General features: G+C 42.8%; 1 protein-coding gene across 2 annotated transcripts in view; it reads left to right on the plus strand.

The window, feature by feature from the left end:
* The window catches only part of Wwox (WW domain containing oxidoreductase), a 985,794-nt gene that overhangs the window by 896,258 nt on the left and 66,064 nt on the right, over positions 1–23,472 (plus strand). Inside the window, exon 9 of one of the 2 annotated variants that reach the window (XM_027410805.2) lies at positions 17,261–18,358. The exons of the other annotated variant lie outside the window; for it this stretch is intronic. Within the exon in view, the coding sequence (XP_027266606.1) occupies positions 17,261–17,449 (189 nt within the window). The 3' untranslated portion in view covers positions 17,450–18,358. Of the gene's footprint in view, positions 1–17,260; positions 18,359–23,472 lie in introns of those variants that run through there. 2 annotated transcript variants of the gene reach the window in all.

Here is a 23,472-nt window from a genome sequence, read left to right on the forward strand (position 1 = left end):
TTGAAATCATTGGAACACAAAATCATTGCCTTCTTCCCATGAGAAGAGTTGGGACAGCTGTTTTCTATCTGAACCAAGTGTCTTTTTTTTTTTTTTTAGGTGATTTAACTCCTTATACACATCTCTGTTTTAAGATAGAATGGAGTAGAGACAGAGGGTATTAATGGTTTTTGAGTTCCTTATAGTTTGAACACTTGGTGTCAAACTGGCAACGCTGTTTGAGGGAGTTATGGAACCTGGCAAAAGTAAAGCTTGCTGGTTGACTGAGGTGGGCCACTGCAGGTAGACCTTTGAAGGTCTACCTGGTTTCAGTCTAAGCTCTGTAGCCATGATGGATGTGAGAGACTGTAGCCATATGCACCACAGGCAGAGCTACTCCAGCTGTCTTCCCTTCTATGTCATGATGAACCACCCTCCAAAACAGTGAGCCCAAAATAAATCAGAAGTCCCTTCTGTCAGTATTTTGTCACACCATGAGAGAAATACTGCATAACCCTCAAGTGTTGGCACAAGCTGAAACCAAAGCGCTTGGGGAGTGGAGGCAGAGGGATCAGAAATGCAAGGACATCGGAAGTTTGATGTCAACAGAGGATGCATTATACACTCTCTTAAAAAGAATTCTTAGCGCTGGGGATGGAGCTTAGAGGTACAGTAGGTTCAGATCCCAGCACAAGCAAAGAAAATGTCCTCTTGATGTTTTCAACTTGGATAAAACTAGAATGAAGGTCCAATGAGACATCAAGTCCATTTGGTCAAGGAAGGGAATTCATTTAGAAGGTGAACTCTGATGATTAGTTTGTTGACTTTTATAGAAAAGGGGTCTGCAAACTGTAGTCCTTGGGCTGAATCATTTTGTCTGGCTATGTTTGTGACTAAAGTTTTATTAGAACACAGCTGCAGCTACTTTGGCATTACACCAGTGGGTTCATTCTTGTAACAATACACCCTGCAGATTCTAAGCTATTTACTCTCAACCCTCTTACAGAGAAGTCTGAGGAGTCATGGGAATTGTTAGCCTGTTTGTGGTACCTACACATTTCTGAATTGTGAATGAATCTGTTTGTCCATATATCCAAACCAAATCATGTATTCAAAACAAACAAATGTAGAGTAAGGTGCTGGAAAAGGTGTTAAGAGTGGGGGGATTTTTATTTCTTGGAGGGAAAAGGCAACCAGAGTGCAAGTGAAATCAGAGTAAAGTTTTTGAGAAAACGTCTGACCCCATTATTGTTTTTTGCTTTTCTGAGCTTTTCTTGTGTTTCAATGTAGCTACATTGCATAAAGAAAGGACCTTCCTCTTTCTCTGCCCAATAAAAGCTAACCGCCCCCATTTTCTTACATGCAGTTAGTCAGAGCTCAAGTCTTACTCGATCACTGTAGACATCATTTGGGGAAAGCTTCTATCTAATCCTATTTGGGCTGAGCAGAAAAGTTTTCAACGTACAAAAACCACCAAATAGGCCATGACAAAGAATAAATATCACCCACCCACCACCTGGCAGAGCTGGGATCAGCTCAAGGTATCAGGGCTGGAGGAGCCCAGGAGATGTGACACGAGAATTCACTGAATAGGCATCTATTTACTGTTGGGATGTGTGATTATAAGCCTTCTCTTCCACGGGGAAGTACTTAGAGTGCAGTAACTACTTTCAATAAAATTAGTGGAAAAACAGGGAGTTTTAGGGAGTGAGAGATCAGGTATTCTGGGCTCACCACACATCAGGTGATTGAAGCTAAAAATGGCTTTAAATACTGCAATGGCTTGAAATGCCTTACATAAACTGACCAGGAATCTGGGGCATTCACACTACAGACAATTTTCTTCTCCTCCGGATAAGGAAAGGGAATTAGTCATAGGGGTATTTCCAGATAATGTAGTTAACACCTCACGCAGTATTAGGTAGGCAGAGAACTCTGCTCCAGGGAGAGAAACTGTTCCTGCCAGCTCTGACAAGGAATGTGTGTATTTTTAAAGTCTGAGTGACCACTAGTGAGTCATGGCCACAGCATGCCTTCCTTTTGATTTGAAATGTGCCAAGCAGTGCTCAGTTTGTTCAGTTCTTGATTAATTCATTTATTCACTAATCCATCCATCCATTCACCATCTACCTGCCCCTATCCATCCACCCACCCATCCATCCACGCATCCATCCATCCATTTTTCACTTACCCATTTGTTTATCTATCCAACATCTACCTGCTCATTCATTTATTAATTATTCATTCAACTCATGGCTACTGAAGTACCAAGGGGTTGGCTGCCCTGAAGGAGGTGTTCTCTGGAATATCACATGAGGTCACAGTGGAGTTCCTCTAGTCCCCACCATCTTGCTTTTATCTCTGCCACCTCACTTCCATTATGTATGTTGGCTCATTTCAGTCCCGAGTCAGGAGTTGCTACTTTACCACCTTCCAAAGGTTTCATGATCACAAAGTAAATGTTTCCCTCAGATATTAGACTTTCAGTAGTCCCTGAGACAGGCACAGATGCTTGAATTAAATCTGTTTTTAACTAGCTACCCTGAAAAACCAGTTGTGTCCCCCATTTGGAGTGAGAAGGAGTAATATAAGAGGAGGAGAGTGTGAGCAGATGCTCTCTTACCATCACAGCTGGTCACTCTCTGTTGAGAGTAGGGTGTGGGCCAGCCTCAGAGGAGTATATTCTGTGTATAGTCTGATTCTATTCTCAAAATGAATACTACATGTTAAGTGTCATGACCTCAGGAGAAGAAGCAGGCAGCTTGTGTCAGAGTATTTCCCAATCACCCTGCTGGTTGGAGGTCGAAGACTGGGAATCCTGGCATAGTCTAGTATACACACCTGTGAGGGAATGGGGCACATAGAAGGAATGGTGCAGGGACTGAGCTCTGATGTAGGAGTAACAGGTGGTTTGGCCAACCCTTGGGTAGCCCTTCAGAGATGTTTTCAAGTGGAATAAGGAGACAAGAGTGTTACTGATGGAGGCTGCCTCTCAGAAAGTATCTAGCTAGGGCAAGGAAGTGCACTTTGGTTAAGCACAATCTCTGAAGAGGAACCCTCCTTCAGAAGGAAATAGCCTTGTGGCCTGAAAATCACTTTGATGCAGAATGGGCATTTCAGCAGAGTACCACAGCATCCACTGCAGTGTCCCAGGCATGCTCAAAAGTAGTCCATGCATGGGCAGGTGCAAGGTGGCAGAAAGTGGCAGGGAAAAGCTACAAAGGTAGGTCTATATGGGAACTTAGGTTGTCTGAAGGAGCCAGCCATGAGAGGGTTTGAGATTCAGTCTAATAAGGAAACCCGTAGCAAAAATCGGTAGATGTGTCAATTTCACATTCTGGGAATGTGCTAGGAATGTCAGTCAAGAAGAGGAAGACAATTTCTTTTTTCCCTTTTCTGTATCATTGGTTTCCATTTAATATGTGTGTGTGTGTGTGTTCATGCATGTTTATGTTTGCTGGGACACACTCACACACATGTTGTGCATGCATATAGAGGCCAGAGATCATTCTTAGATGTCATTTCTCAGAAGCCACCTCCTTGTTTCCTGAGACAGAGACTCTTGCTGAGATAGAGGGAACTTGTGTTTATATGTTGTTTTTTTTTTTTTAAGGTGAGGACTATGACGTCACTAAGTCCTAGGACAGATTTTTCTTGTGCAGCCTCCAGCGTAGGAACCTGTTTGCATCTTCACTTGAGGAAGTACCAAAACCAAAGGCAGCTTAGAGGTTTGGCACCTTAGATGAAGTTACAGAGGTACAATGTAAACAAATATCTTGTTCTTCTCCGTGGCTATGACACTGGGGAACAACCTGACCTCAGGCCCTTCAGCTGAAGAGTGTGTACTTATGTGTGTTGGAAGCTTCTTGATGCCAAAGAGATCTGCCTAGTTTGTTTGGTTATTTAAGCAAAAGAGCAAGTTCTGAGCCCATTTAGGCCCATTTCTGTGGCTACCTGAAGAATAACTCATAGTTCCAGGAGTTCCCATCCCAACATTATCTTCAATCTCTCTCTGCCCTGATGTCCCTCCTACCTAAGGTTCTATTCCCACCCCTTGCACCCCTCCTTCTCTCCATGCAGGGTTCCAGACCTACCCTCTCAACAAGAGCATTTTGAGGAGAGGTTGACATATTTATCTGTAAGGATGTAAAGATTCCACTGGTATAAACACACTCACTGTTCCCATGGAGATCTAGTCCTCTGGTGAGCCAGGGGTACCATGAGGTCTAGGACCATGTCGGTTTTGAATCTGTTCTTGTATTGCCAGAGCTCTGGGTTACTTGACCACCAGTCTCCTCACATTCAAAACAGAACTGTTAGTACCTCCGCAGAGTTGTTGCTGTTTAATGAGGCAATGAGGTGATGTTTCTAGAATACTGCTTAGGATTTGTTACTGATAAAATACATGCTTGACACTGTGGTTGCCTTGGGCTAGGGAAGTGCCTGGATGGAATCAACTTTAAGTAACAGGGACCACACTGAATCAATATCTAACCTCATCAGTTTTTATCAGTAAACATCAGTTTATGTTAAGCGTTTCTCCACAGTGCCTGACTCAGCCCAGTGGCTTTATGACTTGCTTGAGCTTCAGTTTTTCTATTAACAAAATGGGTTAATAACACTTTACAGTACTCTTGCAAGAATTCAATAAAACTTGTACCTCTTGGCATCTCCAAAGCTGCATGGAAAGCCTCCAAGTCCTTATCTAGGATCCATGTCCTGTAAATACCACTTGATTCCGAATGTCAAGGCACTGCCAGCAGAGGACAGGCCTTTTACCACCTCAACACTCTGAAGACCAATTGCACAGCCAGGGTGCTTTCTCGCTGACTCCATGCTTGGTAACAGGCTGTGTTTGTGTGCCTTCCTTTTTACAAGCCAGGCATTTATGAGAGGCTGAATCCTATCAGGTGCAGCAGCCAGAGCTGGGAAAAGCAGAGTAAGGTGTTCCTTGGCATACCCCATTTTCGTGAGTTCAGCATTTCTGTACACTGTGAGGGCAAGAGAGTTTCAAGTGGAGTTGTCTTGTCAGGAGACTGCCCAGGTGGATACACCAGGTGACTCACACATGCTGAGCTGTTAACCCATGCCTTGCCAGCCTGCAGAATCCCTTGAAGTTTGTCTGGAGCAGTGTGGACACTGCCTCACTTGTAGGCAGAAATGGTGCCTTTGAGTGTGCCTGATTGGAAGGACCTGACAATGGATTTCAGAAGGGGAAAGAAGGTCCCCTAGGCTCTATCTACATAGAAAGAATGCAGCTACCAATAGGATCAGTGGCTCAGGCAGCCAATGTAACAAGCCCAATTCTGACACCTTTAGTCAAGGAACGTATTTCTCAATACTTAACTCCCATGCAGCTTGTCAAACTCTCCACCAGAATGAGTTATGGGTTCAAATCATAGGCACCCACAATGTGCATGTGAGCATCGGCTTTCAGTGCTTTAAGGTTCAAAGTCAAAGTTAAACATCTGCCAGTGGGATTGATACAAATTCCCATTTACAATTCCATGGTAGATAACCTGTGAGCTGCTAGTCCTTTTCTGGCTCTGAACAGTGGGACCCCAAGATTTCACTGCAGCCTACTAGGAATACTATTATAAAATTCATTTTTATCTTTTTAAAAATATTTATTTTTATTTTATTTTATTTTATGGCTCAGTGGTTAAAGCACTTACCACACACAGTGTAAAGAGTGGAATTTGGATTCTTTGAGCCCACATAAAGCTCGAAAGTGTAGAGGTCACCTTTAATCACAGAATTTGGGAGGTAGAGACTGGAAATCACCAAAGCAAGGTGGCTAGCTAGACTACTGTAAATAATAGGCTCAGGGTTCAGTGGAGCCTTAGTAAGCAAAGGACAGGACAGTTGAGGAAGAGGCCATCATTGTCTTTGGTCTTCCACATGCATGTATACACAAACACAAATGCACACAAACACAAATGTGTGTGCACACAATTACACATGCACACACATACAAACACACATGCACACAAACCCATATATGCATGGATGCACACATGCATATGCACATACATACATGTAAATGAACACATGAATGTAAAAAAAACTAGTAATGAAAGACTACTGTAGCAACCATCCGTCTATGAACACATAGATTCTACACTTCAAAAGTATTTATTTTATGTGTGTGTGTGTGTTGGGGGGGGACTGCTTACACACAGGCCAAAAGAAAGCTTCAGACCTCGTAGAGCTGGAGGTACAGGCATTTGTGAGGTACTCCACATGGGCGATGGGAACTGAGCTGTGGTCCTCTGATACAGCAGTAAGTGCTCTAAAGCCCTGAGCCATCTCTCCAGCCCTGACAGAGCCTACATTTCTATTGCACTTAACTATTATAGTACTCATTCACTCACCTATGCAACCCGCAGTGTGCGTCTCCCCCCTAGCTGTCTCTGAAGAGAGATTTTTGAAGATGTAGAGAGTGTATGTTAAGGGCTAGTGCAGGGATTGTCTTGAGTTTTACTGTAGTTAGTAAAGACCCATGGTGGTTGTTCAAATGCTGGTGTCTTGCGGACATGAATACAAGCTCACTTCTGTCCCACTGTGTGGTACCTGTCAGTAGAGTTCATGGCCAGCATGATGCTCAGAGATGTTGAAGGAGGTTAGGCAGAAGCTGAATGTTGCTTGGATTGCTAGCGAGATAGTAGAAATGTTTCCCTATCGTTTAAGTCCCTTAAATGAAGAGAAAGCAGGGCACTTTGATCTGCATAATTCCTTCCTTCAACTTGGAATAAACAGAACAGTAGCTACTTATGAACTTGTGTCTGCTGTCTAGCCCAGGAAAGTGACAAATGTCATCACAAGATCTCATCAAAGGAACATTATTATACCTTTCATAAAAAAAAAGAGACTAAAGTCTAGTGACTTGCCACACAATTGCAAGAAACTACTCTTTCTGACTTTAGTCTCATACAGATGTCCTAAGTCTGCTCTTCTGTTCCTCCCTGGACACAAGAGCTCCTATAGACCCCCATTCAAGGGAGGTTAGAAAGGGCTTCTCCATGCCCAAGGGGATTACTCCTAGGGCTGTTTTCCAGAAAAGCAAGGCAGCAAAAGCTGTTCTGCACTTGTTCTGTGAGACAGCAGGTAGAGTTGACTCTATGTATACGTGATGCCCATGCTGGCTCTGCGTTCCAAAGACCTAACGTTACAGCATTCTTCAAGGGCTCCAGAGTTCCTTGTGCCACCAAATTAGGTTTGAAAACTTCAATAAAAGAAGTCTCGAAGGAAACTGTCAATTAACGCATTTACACCGTAGCATCATTGTTGGGCAAAACATCTTCAAACACTAATGCTGTTTGCCAACCATTAAAGAAGTGAACAGGCTGCTTGGTTTCCATAGATACCTGAAGTAATGGCCCCTTTCCTCTCGTTAAAGTGCAAGAGTTGTTCAGTTTCATTCCTTTTTTTCTCTTTCTGTTTTGTCTTTTTCTTAACTTTCCTATCTCCATCCCCATTTATAAAAATAAAAGATAACTAAATTGAAATCTGGCAGTGTCATTTGTCTGAGGCAGATAGCTTGATTTATAAACTCAGGGGATTACATTTCTGCTCATCTCATTATTCTATGACTTCCTCCAAGAGTGTTGGTACTTCCAGGAACCAGATTAGAGGATTTTCAGTTGATCAAAGTATTTCCCCAGTCCATTCAAAACGTATATACACATACTCAGAAGGAATTCTTAATGTTCTGTTGAGGAGGAACTAAGTTTTGATAATGTGTGGAGTGGGGGTTGACAAACTATTGCCTGAAGGCTAAATCTGGTCCACTGATTGTATAAGTAGTTTTATTGGGACACAGCCATATTCATTTCTGTGCATATTGCTCATGACTCCTTTTGCAAAAACAGTGCCAAACTTGAGTTTTTGCAATGGATCCTAAATTATTTCTCTTGTCACTTTTCAGAGTGAGTTCATAGATCTTATGTATGCAAGAAAAAGAAAATCAGAGTTTTGGTGAAATTTAATCATTTTGTCCTTTTAGACAAGTACTCAGTCTTAATGTGACTCAGGTTCTACGTCTTTGAAATGGTAGAATAGAACCTCTTATAGGATATTAAGACTGTGCTTGGCATCTAAGGAGTAAACAAGAATTATTTTTCTTTTGTTTTTTGTTTGGGAGCTGAGGGAACGAATAAAGACAATCATGAACCTATGGCTCCAGAATTGTTTTCAGACATCCAAGAAAAGTGGATGTCTCCAAAGAACTCAGCTATGGTTTGGGGGTCTGCACTCAGCGGTTCCTTCCTGTAAGATGAGAAGCCATGCTAGGACTCCATTCATGGTGGAGAAAGCAAACAAAAGACACCACACCAGTTTAGGAAGAAAGCTTTAATTTCTATTCAGCTTTAAAGAGTCTGAAGCTCTTTAAACAACTTTTAACAAACCAGTTCAAGTACATGCCTACAGATTATAAAAGCACCTGAAATTGCCTAAAATATCAACATGCATAGCGTGTTAGTATTTACATGTATTTACATAAGGAAGCAAGAGCAAGATCTACAGTTATTTACAGTCTACATAGGAGAAAAGAAAGGCAGCCTAATTGTATTTCCTAAAATACAGTGGCTGAGTAGTTAGCACATGCATATTTAGATAATATTTGCATGATAGAATGCAATTTTTAAAAAAACTTTTTGTTTGTTTTGTTTCTAGTATTTGCATCAAGTGCTCACTAACACCCAGGCAGAATTATTTACCCTGGCAATTAAAGCAACAGCACACATGATCGTTTCCCACTAACTAGCAACAAGCTGCTGGTGAATGAAATATCTATTATTTCTCATTAGGCCCTGGACCACTGAGAAGAGATCTCTCTGTGTAAAGGCGGTGCCTGAGTGATCACCATTTATTATGGAAGTAATAACAAACGAGATGCACGCCATGGTGTGTTCTGAATGAAATATTCGCAAGGCCAACATCTTCAAGTCAGAGAAATGATCTGTCCTGAGGACTTCTCAAAGAAAACACACACAGCTAAATGAGAATGTACCCTATTTGACATGGCAGGGCTGGCCTTTGGGGTTGGGGGGGGGGCTGCCGATGAGAGCAAGATGTGCCTTCTTAATTCTTGCTGGGATGGCAGATTAAGAGTTCAATTCTTACCTTGATGTGGTCATATCAGAGACCCTGTTTCTCATATCCCACCCCAGTAATTTTATTTCTATTTGTAGGATTGACCAGTGACATAGGTATGTAGATACTGTCAGCATTTAACATCTAAACAGCTTGTTAGAGGTGTTCCCTGAAATCGTGCCTGCTCTCCATAGTCAGGTTTTTTTATTTTACCTTAAAGAGATAAAAAATACAGGCAAACTGATCAAAGCTTTTTTATGCAGTAGAAAAGGGGAAACTATATGTTTTGTTTATATACTAGGAAGACATCGTTTTACCATATATTAGAACCAAACCCATTAATTATGCCTGGCACTCATTTTAAAGGTTTATTTCAGTATACATGGTAAATACAGAGGCATACATGTATGTACAGTATATATATGTAAGTAGCTATAACCAAAGTTAAAGAAGTAAAATGTAAGATGTTTTAAATTAACACCATCTAAGTATCTTCTTTTATCTCTTGTGAACACTCTGTGGTCCTTCAGCTCTGGCATTAAGGAGGAACGATTGGAAAATTACAGTGGTAGGGCCAGTTATTCTATAAGTAAGATGCTTATTTCAGTGGCAAATTTCTATGGCTCTTCTGTTGGAACATACCAAAGTAACTCATGAAAGAATGGGTCCCCCAGATCAAATTTCCATCCCACAAGACAAATCTCCATCTGCAGAGGAACTACAAGTTGAGCTGAGTTGAGCCATGTACACATTCCAGGCAACCCAACAGGGAATGCCCAGAGACACCTTTCATGAATATGTAAGACCTAATCCACTGGACCTTCCCTTCCATCTATTGAGAATTGCTCAAGAGCAATGTGGGCAGGCACAAATGGAATGTGGACTAAGTGTGCTTCAAGACAACCAAACAGATTACACTTGAGCCATGCCGTTTCCCTCCTCTTAGGGAGTTAAGAGTACCCTCTACCTCCCTTCCCACCAAATCATATCTAGGGTCTCACAAGGAATAATAACAGATCTCAAAAAGGGAAATGATCCTAAATATCATATGGCTAGTCCTTTAAGATCGCACAGAATTCTGTCATGGAACCCATGGGCTATCTTTTGAAAACAATCCTCAGACATGAGGAAAATAGAAAAAGGACTTTATTTAAGAGAAAGTCTAGCTCAATCCTCAATGTGCACACAGAGCCCCAACTCTGTTCTTTAACCCTCTTGCCTTGCTAAATGAACATCTTCACCTGGCCTTACCTTCTCAACCAAACGTGCCTCTGGACATCTTGGAATGGTTGGGATTGGCTAAATAAGGTTTTAGGAATAGCAACTACATTCTTCTATTTTAAAAGAACCATCCAGCTTTCCATCTAGAACCTAGAGATTCTGGGGCTTCTTATTACACAGAAAAAAAAAAAAAAAAAAACAAGACTGCCAGGGTCGTTCCCATTCATTGCACCTTGTTTTTCAAACCAGCACCTCAAAAACTCCTCAGGGACCTTTCCAGAAAACCATGTCCTTTGTGAGAGACTTTCATTTGGTGGTATCTTACTTGGGGTTCTTTCAATGCAACAGGAAATGTCTTAAGTCATCTCAGAGATGCTGTCTGAGAATACAGCTGCCACTTGATAGCTGAATGTCATTCTTTCTCCTCCTTCACATCACTCAAGAGGAGCTTTGCAATTTCGGCCTTACCTGAGTTTGGCCTGATGGTGTTTAGTGTGATGGGTTGGCATATGTCACTATGTGCCTGTCCCTCAGAGCACTGTGGTCAAGCCTGTACTCTGCAGATGTGTCCCCACACCTGAGAATGCACTCTACTTTCACGAGCGAGTCACCAGAAAAAAGAACCTTAGCTCTTCAACAGCTGTGAGCCTGTGTTTAGTAAAGGGATTTGTGGAAGCAAGTAAGTACTGAAACACACTGTTGAGCACACTCCCTTCTGCAGGGTGAAGGGGTTGTGTGTGTTGTATATGGCTTTTCTGGAAAATTTCTCTCACACTGGTAGAGCCAGTAAACAAATATCCATTCTCCAGTCTCCAGAGCTGCTGCTGATTTTTCCCTCCCTGCAATGAAGGCTTTTTTTTGGTAAGGAAGGCTTAAGAATGACCTGTGCATTAGCAGAACTCCCAAGAGCTATGAAGAAGTTTACATCTCAGTGTCTAAACAAAATATTTGCATGTATCTGAGCCTGTGCTGTTCAAGGCCTTTGTAGGAATCAATTGTTGGGAATTTGTAGGAGTTAATATGCTAGGGATTTATTGAGGGGTTGCAAGCAAGGAGGTTGGTTGTTTTGCTTTGCAAGTCTAATGGAGCATGTCAGCACCTGCGCCTACAGGAGGCCACACTTGTTTAGGAGTTTACAAAACAGGGTGGTCCTGTAAGTGTTGAGTATATGCAAGCTTCCTTATGAGAGTATTGTTGGGAAATGGGCAGGATAGAGAGGACATGTAGGCAGCCGTTTTTTCCACTGGCTTTGAAAGTTTCTATCATCAAAGGGTATGTTCCTTAGTTCGAGAGATCTGGTGCCTGAAGGTGGCATTTAGAGTCAGGTTACTTTTTTTGTGAAGGGTCATTTGCTATTGAATCAATGGATAGGGTGCTGAGTCTTCATTTTTTAGTTAATCCAATTGGATATAATTTCAATTTAGTTCACTGACAAAATCAACAGTGGAAAAATCTCCTTTGAACATTTTTCAGGTGAACATATGACAGCTTGTATATTTAATTTAGGTCAAATCAGGGCATGGCCCTGGGGGAAGAGACAAAATAGTACAAGGAAGCTCAAGTCAGATGGGAGGCACCTAGAAGGAAATGGGCAACATGACCATGTTTGTGTCATGTGTTTGGGAAGGAGGTTTCCTATACTAACTCATGGATTCTGAATCAGTCAGTCTGTCACTATCCCTGTGACTTTGGACAAGTTGCATTTGATCTCCGAATCTAAGTGGTTCTATAAAAATGGAGATGCTAGTTGTCCCTAGCTCATGGAACAACATGAGGTTTGTAAGGTGATGCTTATGAAGCTGTCTTCAGGCACCTGGCAAATGCCAACCAGTCATCATAACCATGGGGATAGTCACTATTAGCTGGAACTCACTGGAGAGCAGAGTTCTTTGTTCTCTTCCCCTGCCTCCCTCCATTGTGGTAGAACCTGCCATGTTTATTGATAAGCCCTGAACCAGCATTGTACAACTCAGTTGTATGGGTAGCAGTGGAGGCATTCAGAGAGGTGTACGAGCCTAATTCCTTTACTAACTACTTTGTTCTGTGAACAGACAGAATATTATGGAATATGAGGTCAATTTGTCCACTGACAATTTTGCCCTTGGATAGTAAGTAGGGACACAGCACCTCTTAGAACAGCTTGGTTTTGCCTCGTGAACCCAGAAGTTGAAATTACAATTATTTGTGGGAACAGCTATGTCCCAAGCACCAAGACATTTGGAGATGAACTCCAGAATGCAATGTTGCATATTTCTGACAGACATCCTATAAAGTCTCTTGCATGAGTGTCACTATTACTAGGAGAGAGGAAAGGTGGTGAGATGCTCCTCTCTACCATGGGCTGTGACTGATCATTCCATTTCAGTGTGATCTGTCCGTAGGGCTGCTGGTTTCACATTGGGAAATTATATTCTTTGCCTGAAACCCCAGATGAGTTGCAATGAAGGCTTTGAGGGTCTGATATGCACCCATCTTTCCTCTTGCCTATTGATCTCACTGCAGCACCCCACTTTTAATCCATCTCTGCAGCCACTGCCCACCCCTCAAGAGCTGCCTTTCTTCCCTGCCCTTGAGGTTCCAGTCCTAATCTAGCTTGCATGGTGTGCCCCATTCCTGAATCTATCTTTTTGCATAAATTGATTAATTTAGCATTTGCTGTGCTAAATTAATGTCCTGGTGTGGATATGCTGTAATAAAGCAATCTTCCAATATCTACTGCTCTTTCACGTCTTTGAATATAGAATAGACATGCCATGATATTTGTGTTATTATTTTTTTTTTGTTTTTTGAGACAGGGTTTCTCTGTGGCTTTTGGAGGCTGTCCTGGAACTTGCTCTTGTAGACCAGGCAGGCCTCGAACTCACAGAGATCCGCCTGCCTCTGCCTCCCAAATGCTGGGATTAAAGGTGTGCACCACCAATGCCTGGCTATTGTGTGTTATTTTAAAATGCATTGTTGCATCTACTTTAAGACAGGAATCTATTCTTCCTTTCAAATAAGCATGCATATTAAAGTAGAGTCACCTGAAAGCTAAATTAATTGTGTAACATATATTCCTATCAGAATGTGAGCATTCTATCACAGTACTAAGTAATGCATCACAGATATCAATATGTGGTTTTGTTTTGTTTTGTTTTTAGACCATGGGTTGTTTGTCAGAAACCTCTGTACCTTTTTCTTCAAAGGACTCAATATCCGTTTGTAACCTGTGCTGACGGTTACAAATTGATGGCCAGCAGTTACCAAATAATTGTTGATGGAGGGTGGCTACTTAACATTTCCATACCAACAATAGGTTTTGGAAGGCTGGCTCCTTTAACTCTCAGGCTCTCAACTACCAACAGCAGCCCCTCTGCATCCCAGCTTTCTGAGTTGGAAGATGGGGTTGCAAACCTGAGAAATTATTTCCCAAGGAAAATGATGTACCTCTATTAGCAAGATGTTCTCAGTTCAACCTACAAACAAGAACCCTGGGCAATTTTACATACATAGTAATGGCTGATGGCACAGTTGAACTCTGCCCACTCACAAATGTTTGACTAGAACCCAGGTGGCATACGGGTGTGATTAAACATTCTACCGGGCTTCCCAGAAATTCTCAGTCCTGACTCATCAGCACTTTAGCCCATTGCATCGATGTGGGTTGGAGATGCTACTTCCCAGCTTCTTGTGATGAGTGACTTATAAGCAACCTGACAAATTATTCTGAAGGAAAAACAAACAAACAAAGAAAAATCTTCTGGGAGAACCCACAGCTCTAGCCAGCACTCATATGTCAACGGGTTATTATTTTATCACCATGGATCAGTAAAACAATGTTGACAAATGGCAAGTCATACCTTCAGATATTGTACCAGTGTTGTTAACATTATTTCCTTTATATGTCTCTTTCATCTTTTCCGAATTATGTACCTATGCCTCCAAAAATGGCACGAAAGTAATTTAATGGTGATTAAAGTGCTCAAAAAAATCCCCCCAAAACAAAACCTTTCTTATCAGTTTAAAAATGTTTCATCTTCTGTCAGAGGCACAAGCTTGTTTACTAATGAGATCTCACTGATGGGGCTGATGTTACACAGACTGAAAAGCTGATGAGCCCAGAGTGGGAACTTGTTTTTTAAACTGCCGCCACATCTAATGGTATAAAGATATCACTCAAAGGTTGCCATTGCAACAGCTGAAAAGAAAATTCTCCAGAAAGCCCATGAGGCAGTGGGCATGGGACCAGCAAGATATTGTCAGCACTTAATTGTCTGTCCTGAAAAGAAGATAAAGCAAGAGCCAGTGGCAGCACACATGGCTCAGGCTGGGAAGCTTTGCCAAAAGGACACAATCAGTCTGTGGGGTACCAAAGGTGGCCTTTGTACCCATTCTGTGTTCCTTTGTAAAGCCAGGGGCACTGGCAGTAGAATTTTTGCTGTAAACTGCCCTAAGACCAATGGCAAGCAGTTGAAGGGAGCATCTGTGGAACACTGGGCTTTTAAAACTGCATGTCTTTCAGCACAGTTACTAAATGTACTCTTCCGTGAAACCAGCCAAGCTGCAATCACTTGCAGATCCCAGAGAGGGAAAACACACCTCCTCCTGCTTCCCCAGTGAGCTTGATTCTGGATTGGAGTGACTTCAGAATTTCCTCACAACAGATCATTTCAACAATACAAACACACAGACCACATTCCGTTAGAAGAACACATTGGCAATATGCTACATTAGGCTTGGAAGAACTCTTTGATTACCACTTCCTGAGTGGCCTCCCTTGGTCTTATCTCAGGATTGGCAGAGCTATGAAAGGCCAGCCTGTTGTGAGATTAGAACCACTGTCTGATGTGAGAATCATCTAGAGCTCGGAGAAGAGGAGGAGGAGGACGACGACGAGAATGAGGAAGAGGAGGAAGGGGAGGAGGGAAGGATTTGGAGGTGAGCTGACTAGATTCTCTCAGCCACCACTTAGAAGTATATGGCAAGGCGTGTGTTCATTCTTGGCTGGATTTGTCACCTAAAAAATAAAATGAAAATCAAGACAGATAGCCCAAAGTTTATTCAAAGCTCCGTCTCTACCTGGACTCCGCAGAGAGCAGAGGTCAAGATTCTGTTCAGCTTGAGTTAGCTGAATGGTCATCCTTGTGTTCTACTTAGTCATTAGAGGCACTTTGGCTGCCCCCTTCCTCCTTAAAGGATGCAGAGGAACCCCATAACCTCCCCCCCCACAGGCATTTAGATAAACATGCTGGGTGCTTAGCTAAAGGTGATGGGCAATAACTCAGTAAAAGGAGATCAATTGAGAAAGAAATCACTGAATCCAAAATAGTAACTGTTTGTTTGTGTGTATGTGGTGGGGGAGTATGTTAAGGGACTTCAGAAAGTCACAAACCATTTGCTATTCAATTAAGCTCCAATCACAGGTCAAATGTTCAAAATCTGGACTGGTGAGACCTGGCCAGTGGGCTCAAGCAGCCAGATATTGTCAAACATCAAGTTTGTTACACAGATTCCTTCATACCTCTCCCCTAGTCAGGCCACTTGGCTGCATTTGACCAGTGCATATATGACCACAGACCCTGACACAGAACCAGCACCAAATAAAACCCAAATTCACTTCATGGAACTTTGCTAAAGTTATAATCCCTTTGGATCCTAATTATCAGAGTGACTCTGGCTTCAGTGGTTCTAGTCATTTATGGGGATGTTCTTCCATGGGCACTCTGATCTAATACAATTTGTACCCTGTAGGTGCAGAAAAAATGGTTAAGTTTGAGTAGGGACAGAAAGCCATCTCCCTTACAAGCAAACATCCCTACTGTTTTCCTGAAGGTGACATCTGTGGTTAGCTTCCAGTCCTAGTTTGTAACCCCACTCCCCATCAGCTGATAGTGAGTTGATGCATCAAGAGCTGTCCTCCACATAAATGATCACAGGAAGGCTGATAAACTATACTGGTTTTAAATTAGAGCCCGGCTCACCATGCCTCCCTACGAACAGAAGCCTATTATTTTTAATTATGGCTTGCAAAGCAAAGTGAGCTCTTGCCCTCTTTATAGCATCTCTGGCAATATTCTGTCAGTTGGGATGACATGGTGCCCCATCAGTGAGCACGCCCCTAGCTACAGCCCCAACTGTTACTCCAGAGGAGACCAGAAATGATCAGTGGTGTTCACAGAAACTTGCATTTTGAAATGGGCTGAAGGAAACATGTCTCCTACCTCAGGCCATATCTTGTTGTAAATCAGGACAGATATGACATTTAGAAAAGTGTTTTCTGGGTGAATAAACACATCAGCGTAGGGATATGTGAGACGCACCCCCTCCGTGTGTGTGTGTGTGTGTGTGTGTGTGTGTGTGTGTGTGTGTGTGTGTCTGTGTCTGTGTCTGTGTCTGTGTGTATATGTGACTCTGTGTGTTTTAAACATCTCAACAGTGTTGTAAACCCATCAACCCATCCTACCCCCTAAGAGCACCCTAAGCAAAGATTAAGGAATGATCTGGCACTAGCCTCACTTGAGTCATCCATTTGACTGGCCATAATCAAGAGTGGTTGGTTTCTTTTGGACAGAAGGTTCTAGAAAGTTCTTGGGGTCCAATTATATTGCACATTAAGAAGTCAAAGGGGAAAAAAAAAGAAGTCAAGGGTTGGATGGATATGTTCTTGCATGTTGAGGAGGACAGCATCTTTTTCTTTGTGCTGAAATGGCATCTGGCATGATATATTGAAATGTGTCTTTGTTTTCCAAGCCTTTTCCTCTATGAGGTGTGAGAAGTCTCACCAGCTTTACAAGTAAGAGTTTATGGACTTGTTTTTCCAAGGCTATCACACATCATACTGTGCAGTCCTGTGCTTAGAGTTGAGCCCTTTGCCACGCTGATGTCCAGGGAGAAATGTTCACTCATCTCCAGATAGCCAGAATGGCATTGTCTCATCACTCAGTTTTTAAAAACAAGTGCTTTTGCTTTCTTCTCTGTTTTTCAGCAACAAGGAGCTGCTACAACTGTCTACTGTGCAGTCGCCCCTGAGCTGGAAGGCCTCGGAGGGATGTATTTCAACAACTGCTGCCGTTGCCTGCCATCTGAAGAGGCTCAGAGCGAAGAGACAGCCCGGGCCCTGTGGGATCTCAGCGAGAGGCTCATCCAGGATCGACTGGGGAGTCCATCCAGCTAATCAGAGCCCTGTAGTTTTGGGCAAACCCCCACCCATGCTCTGACCCTCATCACTGCTAGCCCCATCATCCAAGGGTTCCCCTAACCCTCCAGGGCAGAGCCATGAGAGTAAAAGAAATAAGAGCAGCTTAATCAATTGGAAAAGGTTGAGGGTCAGTGGGAAGCAGGGATGTTCAAGGGACAAAGCTCCTTTTCTAGGACAGGGTTAGTCATGGGTCTGCTTGCTTTTCTGGTGGTGGCCTGCTTGAAACTGGAAGCATAATTAACATGTAGGTTCCTTTGCTCATTGTAGAAGTGTAAGTGATTCCGTATTACCTTTAGAATATCCTAATGTCCCCTTGACCCACCTAAGCACCACCAGAGCCACCACTGCCACCCAAGACGCGCTTTCTCTTATTGAGGGAAGAAAGAGCACATGTTCACCTCTCCATCCTGAGTTCAGTCCTGAAGGCCAATGTTTCATACTTCCCTACCAAGTCTGACCAGACTCGGCAACTTTGAGAGCAACTCAGTACCATGTCCCAACAGAACCAATGTGATGGTGTCATCAGAGGGGAGCAGAGCCGGTGTGCAGAGCTAGTGGGTCCCAAGAGTACCACCCCGCTGTCTTCCTTGCCAAAGCTATGCAAGCAATTCTTTAGAGAGTATACTAAACACATTCTGAGAATCATTCCCTAGACACACAGATGGGCAAGGAAGGAAGCAAGGCATCCTTAAGATACACAGGATAATTCTTAAGGTGTGAAACAAGAAGTAGTTCCCTTCGTTCTTCACTCACAGTTCCAAGAACGACCTCCGTAGTGAGTGCCATGGCCTCCAGTGCTCCCAAATTACCATCTAGCTTCAGCTTCCCTTGGTTCTTCCCATTTTATGCTTAATAAAAGAACATGCTTGATTATGATCGCCTGAATTGTATATTGTTTGTTTGAATGTTCGTCTCAGTTATTTTTGTTCTGTTTTGTTTTTGTTTATTTTCATTTTTTTTTTAGAAAAGAAATCTAGAAGAAAAATAAAGCGCTTCTTGTCGATGCCAGGAAAACATCATTCTCGATTCTTCTCTGAGTTTAGGGTTAGTTTTTGTGCTTTGTGGGCCGAGTTGTCTCATGGGATAAGCATGCCAGCATCATATTTTCTGTGAGAGAAAGAGAGAGAAGAAAAGTAGTGATTGTTGTGCAACTTTACATTAATTCCTGTTACTTACTGATGGTGATCTCTGTTTTCAAGCGATGGTTCCTGGGATCATCAGTCACTTGAGAGCACTCACCCTCTCCACTTACACCGTGGTGTCCCAGCAAGGGGACATGGAGATGACTTTTAAGGTAGTTAATATGATTCTATGGACCATGCCTTTTATGCTTCATTAACCCATATGAGAACCCTGAATGGTGCAGTTTGAAGCTCAAAGTTTATGGTCACCAAGATGTAGAAGAGTCCTCTGTGACATGACAGAGAGACTCTTTTATTAAACATGAAGAAGGTGAGGGTGGAGATGTATACATGTCACTGTTTCTCCTCTTGGGATGGCAGCTTCAAGACAGCCAATAACACAGATTTCCGGGCCTCTGCCTCTAGGTGGGTCAAGTCAAATATCATTGCTTTTCAGTTACTTACAGCCTGCCTGGGGCCTCCCGTGCCAGCTAAGGAAACCCAAAGGAAAAGAGACTCCACACTTTAACTCATAGAACTCCAAAGAATAATATGGGTCAGTGATTTTAAGCCATCAAATCTCAGGATTATTTGTTACATGGCAGAAGCTAGCTGACAGCTCTCATTTCGTCGAGTAATAACAACCCCCCCCCCTGTAACCTGTTTGTTCTCTCTTAATTTGAACCCCAGATGCCTTGCCCATCCATGTTCCAGCACTTTGTCCTTTTCCCATAGAACACTCTCCAAACACACTATCAGTTCCAGTGCTTTCTATCTGCTGCTCCCTCTGTGGAAATGCTTTTCTCACATAAAGGTTTGTTTCTCACTGACTTCTGTTCTCTGCTCAAATGTCACCTGTTTCAGGAAAGGTAGCATGTCTGTCCATTTCATTCATGATAGCACCTCAGTGACTATCCCTTACCCTTAATGTTTCTCCTTTTAAATACTAAATAGCACTGGACACATTATGAGTCACCATTTTTCTTCCCTCATGAAACTTTTGATCTATTGAGTCAGTTAACGGTCTAGACAAACCATACCCATCTTTTTGTTGTTTGCTCAAGGGATAAAACAGAGGCTCAAGAGGCATCTTCTCCATAGCCCATACCTAGTGAGTAGCAGACTAAGGCCTGGAAGGCAGCTCTGAGTGCCCTCAAGCCGGTGTGCCTTCATGGGCTTAGAGACCAGCAGTGTATACACACTGAATTTATGCAATGAATGGATTACGCAAAAAGAAAAACTAACTTTCTGCCTAAGGCTGTAATGTGGCTGTCCTGCACAGACCAATGCCTGCTATAAGCTTTACAAATGGCTTTCATACCTGCCACTGAGCCAGCAATATGGACTTCTGTTCTGCCCAAATAACCTCCCTCCCCTACTCTTTTCCAATTATAAATACGTCCATACCCAGTCTGGGCTTAGCCGTGGTGGACCTTGATGTCCAATGTTCTAATGAAGCCATATAGAATACACATACAGCTTCAGAGCTTGTTAGGAGGTTCTAGCAGGAAAGTTCAGCTACTCGTAAACCCTTGACCAAAGACCAGTCCTCCTCTATTCCATGAAGCTGTGCTTCGGGAGGGACATACATAGAGCAGTGTGGGAGGAAGGGGACACCTGCCCAGCCAGTCAGATCAGAGGTATCAACCCTGGCAATCCATGGGGTGATAGACATCACAGCCAGATCACCCTCACATCCAGGGGAAACTTGCTGAAGACCGGACTAGACTCCTTTAATATAGGTGACAATAGTGATGCTGGAACAAAATATGAGACCATTGGCAATGGGTCCAATATCTAACTCTAATGTACAACTGACTTAGTGGAGCCCATTGTGTATGGAGAGATACCTTGCTCAGCCTAGACACAGGGGTGTGGGGCATGGGGGTGCCTTGGTCCTGCCTCAATGAAATGATGGGATAGACTTAGTAGACTTCCTAGGGGAGGCCTTATCCTCTCCGAGGAGAAGATGGGAAGTGGTGGGGCAGGGAGTGGGGGAAGCAGGAGGAGAGGAGGAAGGGGGAACTGGGATTAGAATGTAAAATATAAGTTAATAAAAAATATTAAAAGAAGAAGAAGAAAGAAAGAAAACACCCGACTTAAGAAGAAGGAGCCAGCTTCTCTGTGGCTAATTCCTGCCAAGTTCCTCTCTGTCCCTGTTTCTTTAAGTCTAAAATGTGTCTGGTTTCCACTTCCATGCCTGAATAAGACCTTGTGCCACTTATCAATAGGAAAGAAACTGAAGCAATGGCTGAACCCTGCGGCTTGTGGCTTTGCCCTTTTAGAATGAGGAGATGGGCAGTTTTGTTTGGACCTCAATGAAGGAGGAAGCTGGAGGACTTTCACCAAGGTCAACACCAGTCCAGAAAGCCTCAGATTGCCAAGTTCCTGCCAGATCTCACCACCAATACTCATCACTTTTAAAAGTTTATGTTGAAAAACAAGCAACAAAACAAAAACCTAAAATAGCAATACCTATATACCCTCTACAGTGACTTCATGCCTCCTGACATACCTCAGTTAGTTGCTGAAATCACTTCAGAATACTAAACAAGTTCATTAAACATGAGCCCCATGGTCATTGAAGAAGTTGATCTGAATTGCTGAATTCCTGAAACAAGGCCCCACCAACAAAGATAACTCTTCAGAAAAAGAAAGCCTGGTAATATTGTTAAATTTAAATTCAGATTATGTCGTCTTTCTTAAGTCCTTGCTTTTGGCTCAAACATTTGATTTTGCATCTTTGCCCTATTTTCTCTCCCCAATACCCCATAATAATCTTGTTTTTCAAGTCTTTCCATGACTTTAATAGATGCCTAATACATCATATGGGCTATCATTTATAGGCCCATGTTTCTACTATGGGACATTCAGGTAACTTCTTGTTTGTGCTGTTAGAACCAATGTCTCACTTAGCATTTTTAAATGTATAGACTTTTCCTTTTAAGAATTCATTTCCCAGCCAGGCAATGGTAATGCATGCCTTTAATACCAGAACTTGGGAGGAAGAGGCAGACAGATCGCTCTGAATTCAAAGCTAGCCTGGTCTGGAGTGAGTTCCAGGACAGAAAAGGCTACACAGAGAAATTCTGTCTCAAAAACAAAAGGCCTAGCATCAGTTTGCAGGGAGCCCAGAAACATTTACAGGGCTGGTATGTTTCAATGATGGCATTTGGACCAGAAGCGTGTGTGTGTGTGTGTGTGTGTGTGTATGTGTGTGTGTGTGTGTGTGTGTGTGTGTGTGTGTGTGTGTTTACAGCCCTGTCAATGCTAAGTGTGCTATTTACTGTTTCAAATGTATTTCAACATCATCTTGTCACAAGCTATATCTATGTATGCATAATATTCCCTAACAGCCAGCCTAAGCATCTGTCCTTCATTTTCCCACAGGGTAGAGTTCATAATTTTAAGTAGCATGGAAATTCAGAGTAAGTGTAGAGAGAGAGAGGGTTTGGGTGGGAAAAGAGCAGTCTTGTTGAAATATCACATCTTTACCACAGTGTTCAATCAAAGAGCATCCTGTTTCTCTTCCTTTCCAATCACCAGTGCAGCAAGGCAGTGACCTCATCTGAATTTGGTACCCAGACAAAAATGAATGCCCCAAATGTCTTTGGTTCTCATTGGTTCCTGTTCTTACAACACTAGCTGGGAATCCCCAGGGGGGCCAAACTCTTGGTAGCTGACATACCGTCTGCATTTATTAAATGTTATTTATGCCACACCAATCAGAGAGGTTGTCTATTTTCTCACTGTTGAGTTTATGGGGCCATTTCCTACATCTTAGAGTAAGGGAGCAAAGCTACTTTGAATGGATGAGAGAGGAATATGCAAATTGAAATTACCCATCACTTATTCACAGGAGAGAGGCCCTGCCTCTAACCCCAGGGAGCTTCCCCACTTTATCTGAAGTTCACTGAGAATGTGTCCTCTGACTTTGCAGTTGTGGCCATGTCTCATTGGATGCTGGGTATCCTGGTGGAGAAAACTGACTTTTACTGAGTTTCATTTCCTCAGTGTTTAAGAGTGTGTTCTCAGGCTTATCTGGAAAGTGTCTTAATGAAATTAGTTACATCTCCCACTACTAGTAGTCGAAGTGATTCTTTTCTCACCAGTGAGAAAGCCATCCAACCCCAAGGCCTTGGCTTCTTGTGTGACCTTGTGCTCTGAGCCCTTCTGTCTCTGACACAATCCCCCATACTCTCAGCACTTGAGCACTCTCTTGTCCCTCCACCACCGGCCCCTCTTGCTTTATTTCCTATTTCTAGACATCTATAAAACTTTTGAAAGGATTTCATTAAGACTTTACCCAAGGGGGCTAGGGAGGTGGCTCAGCAGGCAAGAGGGCTTGCTGAACAAACATGAGAACCTGAGTTCAAATCCCAAGCATGTAGGCAAAACAACTGCAAATAGCCATGAATGTCTATAAGCCTAAGTGCCTTGGGCAGCCAAGATAGAGGATTGCCGAAGCTTTCTGTATGCCAGGTTAGGTCCCGGTCCAGGGATAGACTCTGTCCCAAGGAAATAAAGCAGAGAGTGATCAGTCAGGACAACCAACATTCTCTCCTGGCCTACCTATGCAGTCGTGTTTGTACATGTGTGTGTTCACCACACATACACAGCACATACTGTTTACACACACAGGCTATAAAAAAGGATTTGTCTGCATGTGTTTTCTCCTTTAAATCTTTGAATGCCATTTATGCAATCGCTTCATTTGAGAAGTCCTATCGAGAGAGCATTGATCTTAGAAATGACTGCTGAATCATTTGAATTTTAAGCAACATGCTTTGCTGCTTTGATGAGAGAACTCAACCACATGCTTAGCATTTCAGCTTGTGGGGAAAAGTCAGGAAAAACACACACAACCACACCTGCCTC

This window comes from Cricetulus griseus, chromosome 3, assembly GCF_003668045.3.
Source record: "Cricetulus griseus strain 17A/GY chromosome 3, alternate assembly CriGri-PICRH-1.0, whole genome shotgun sequence".
Lineage (NCBI taxonomy): Eukaryota > Metazoa > Chordata > Mammalia > Rodentia > Cricetidae > Cricetulus > Cricetulus griseus.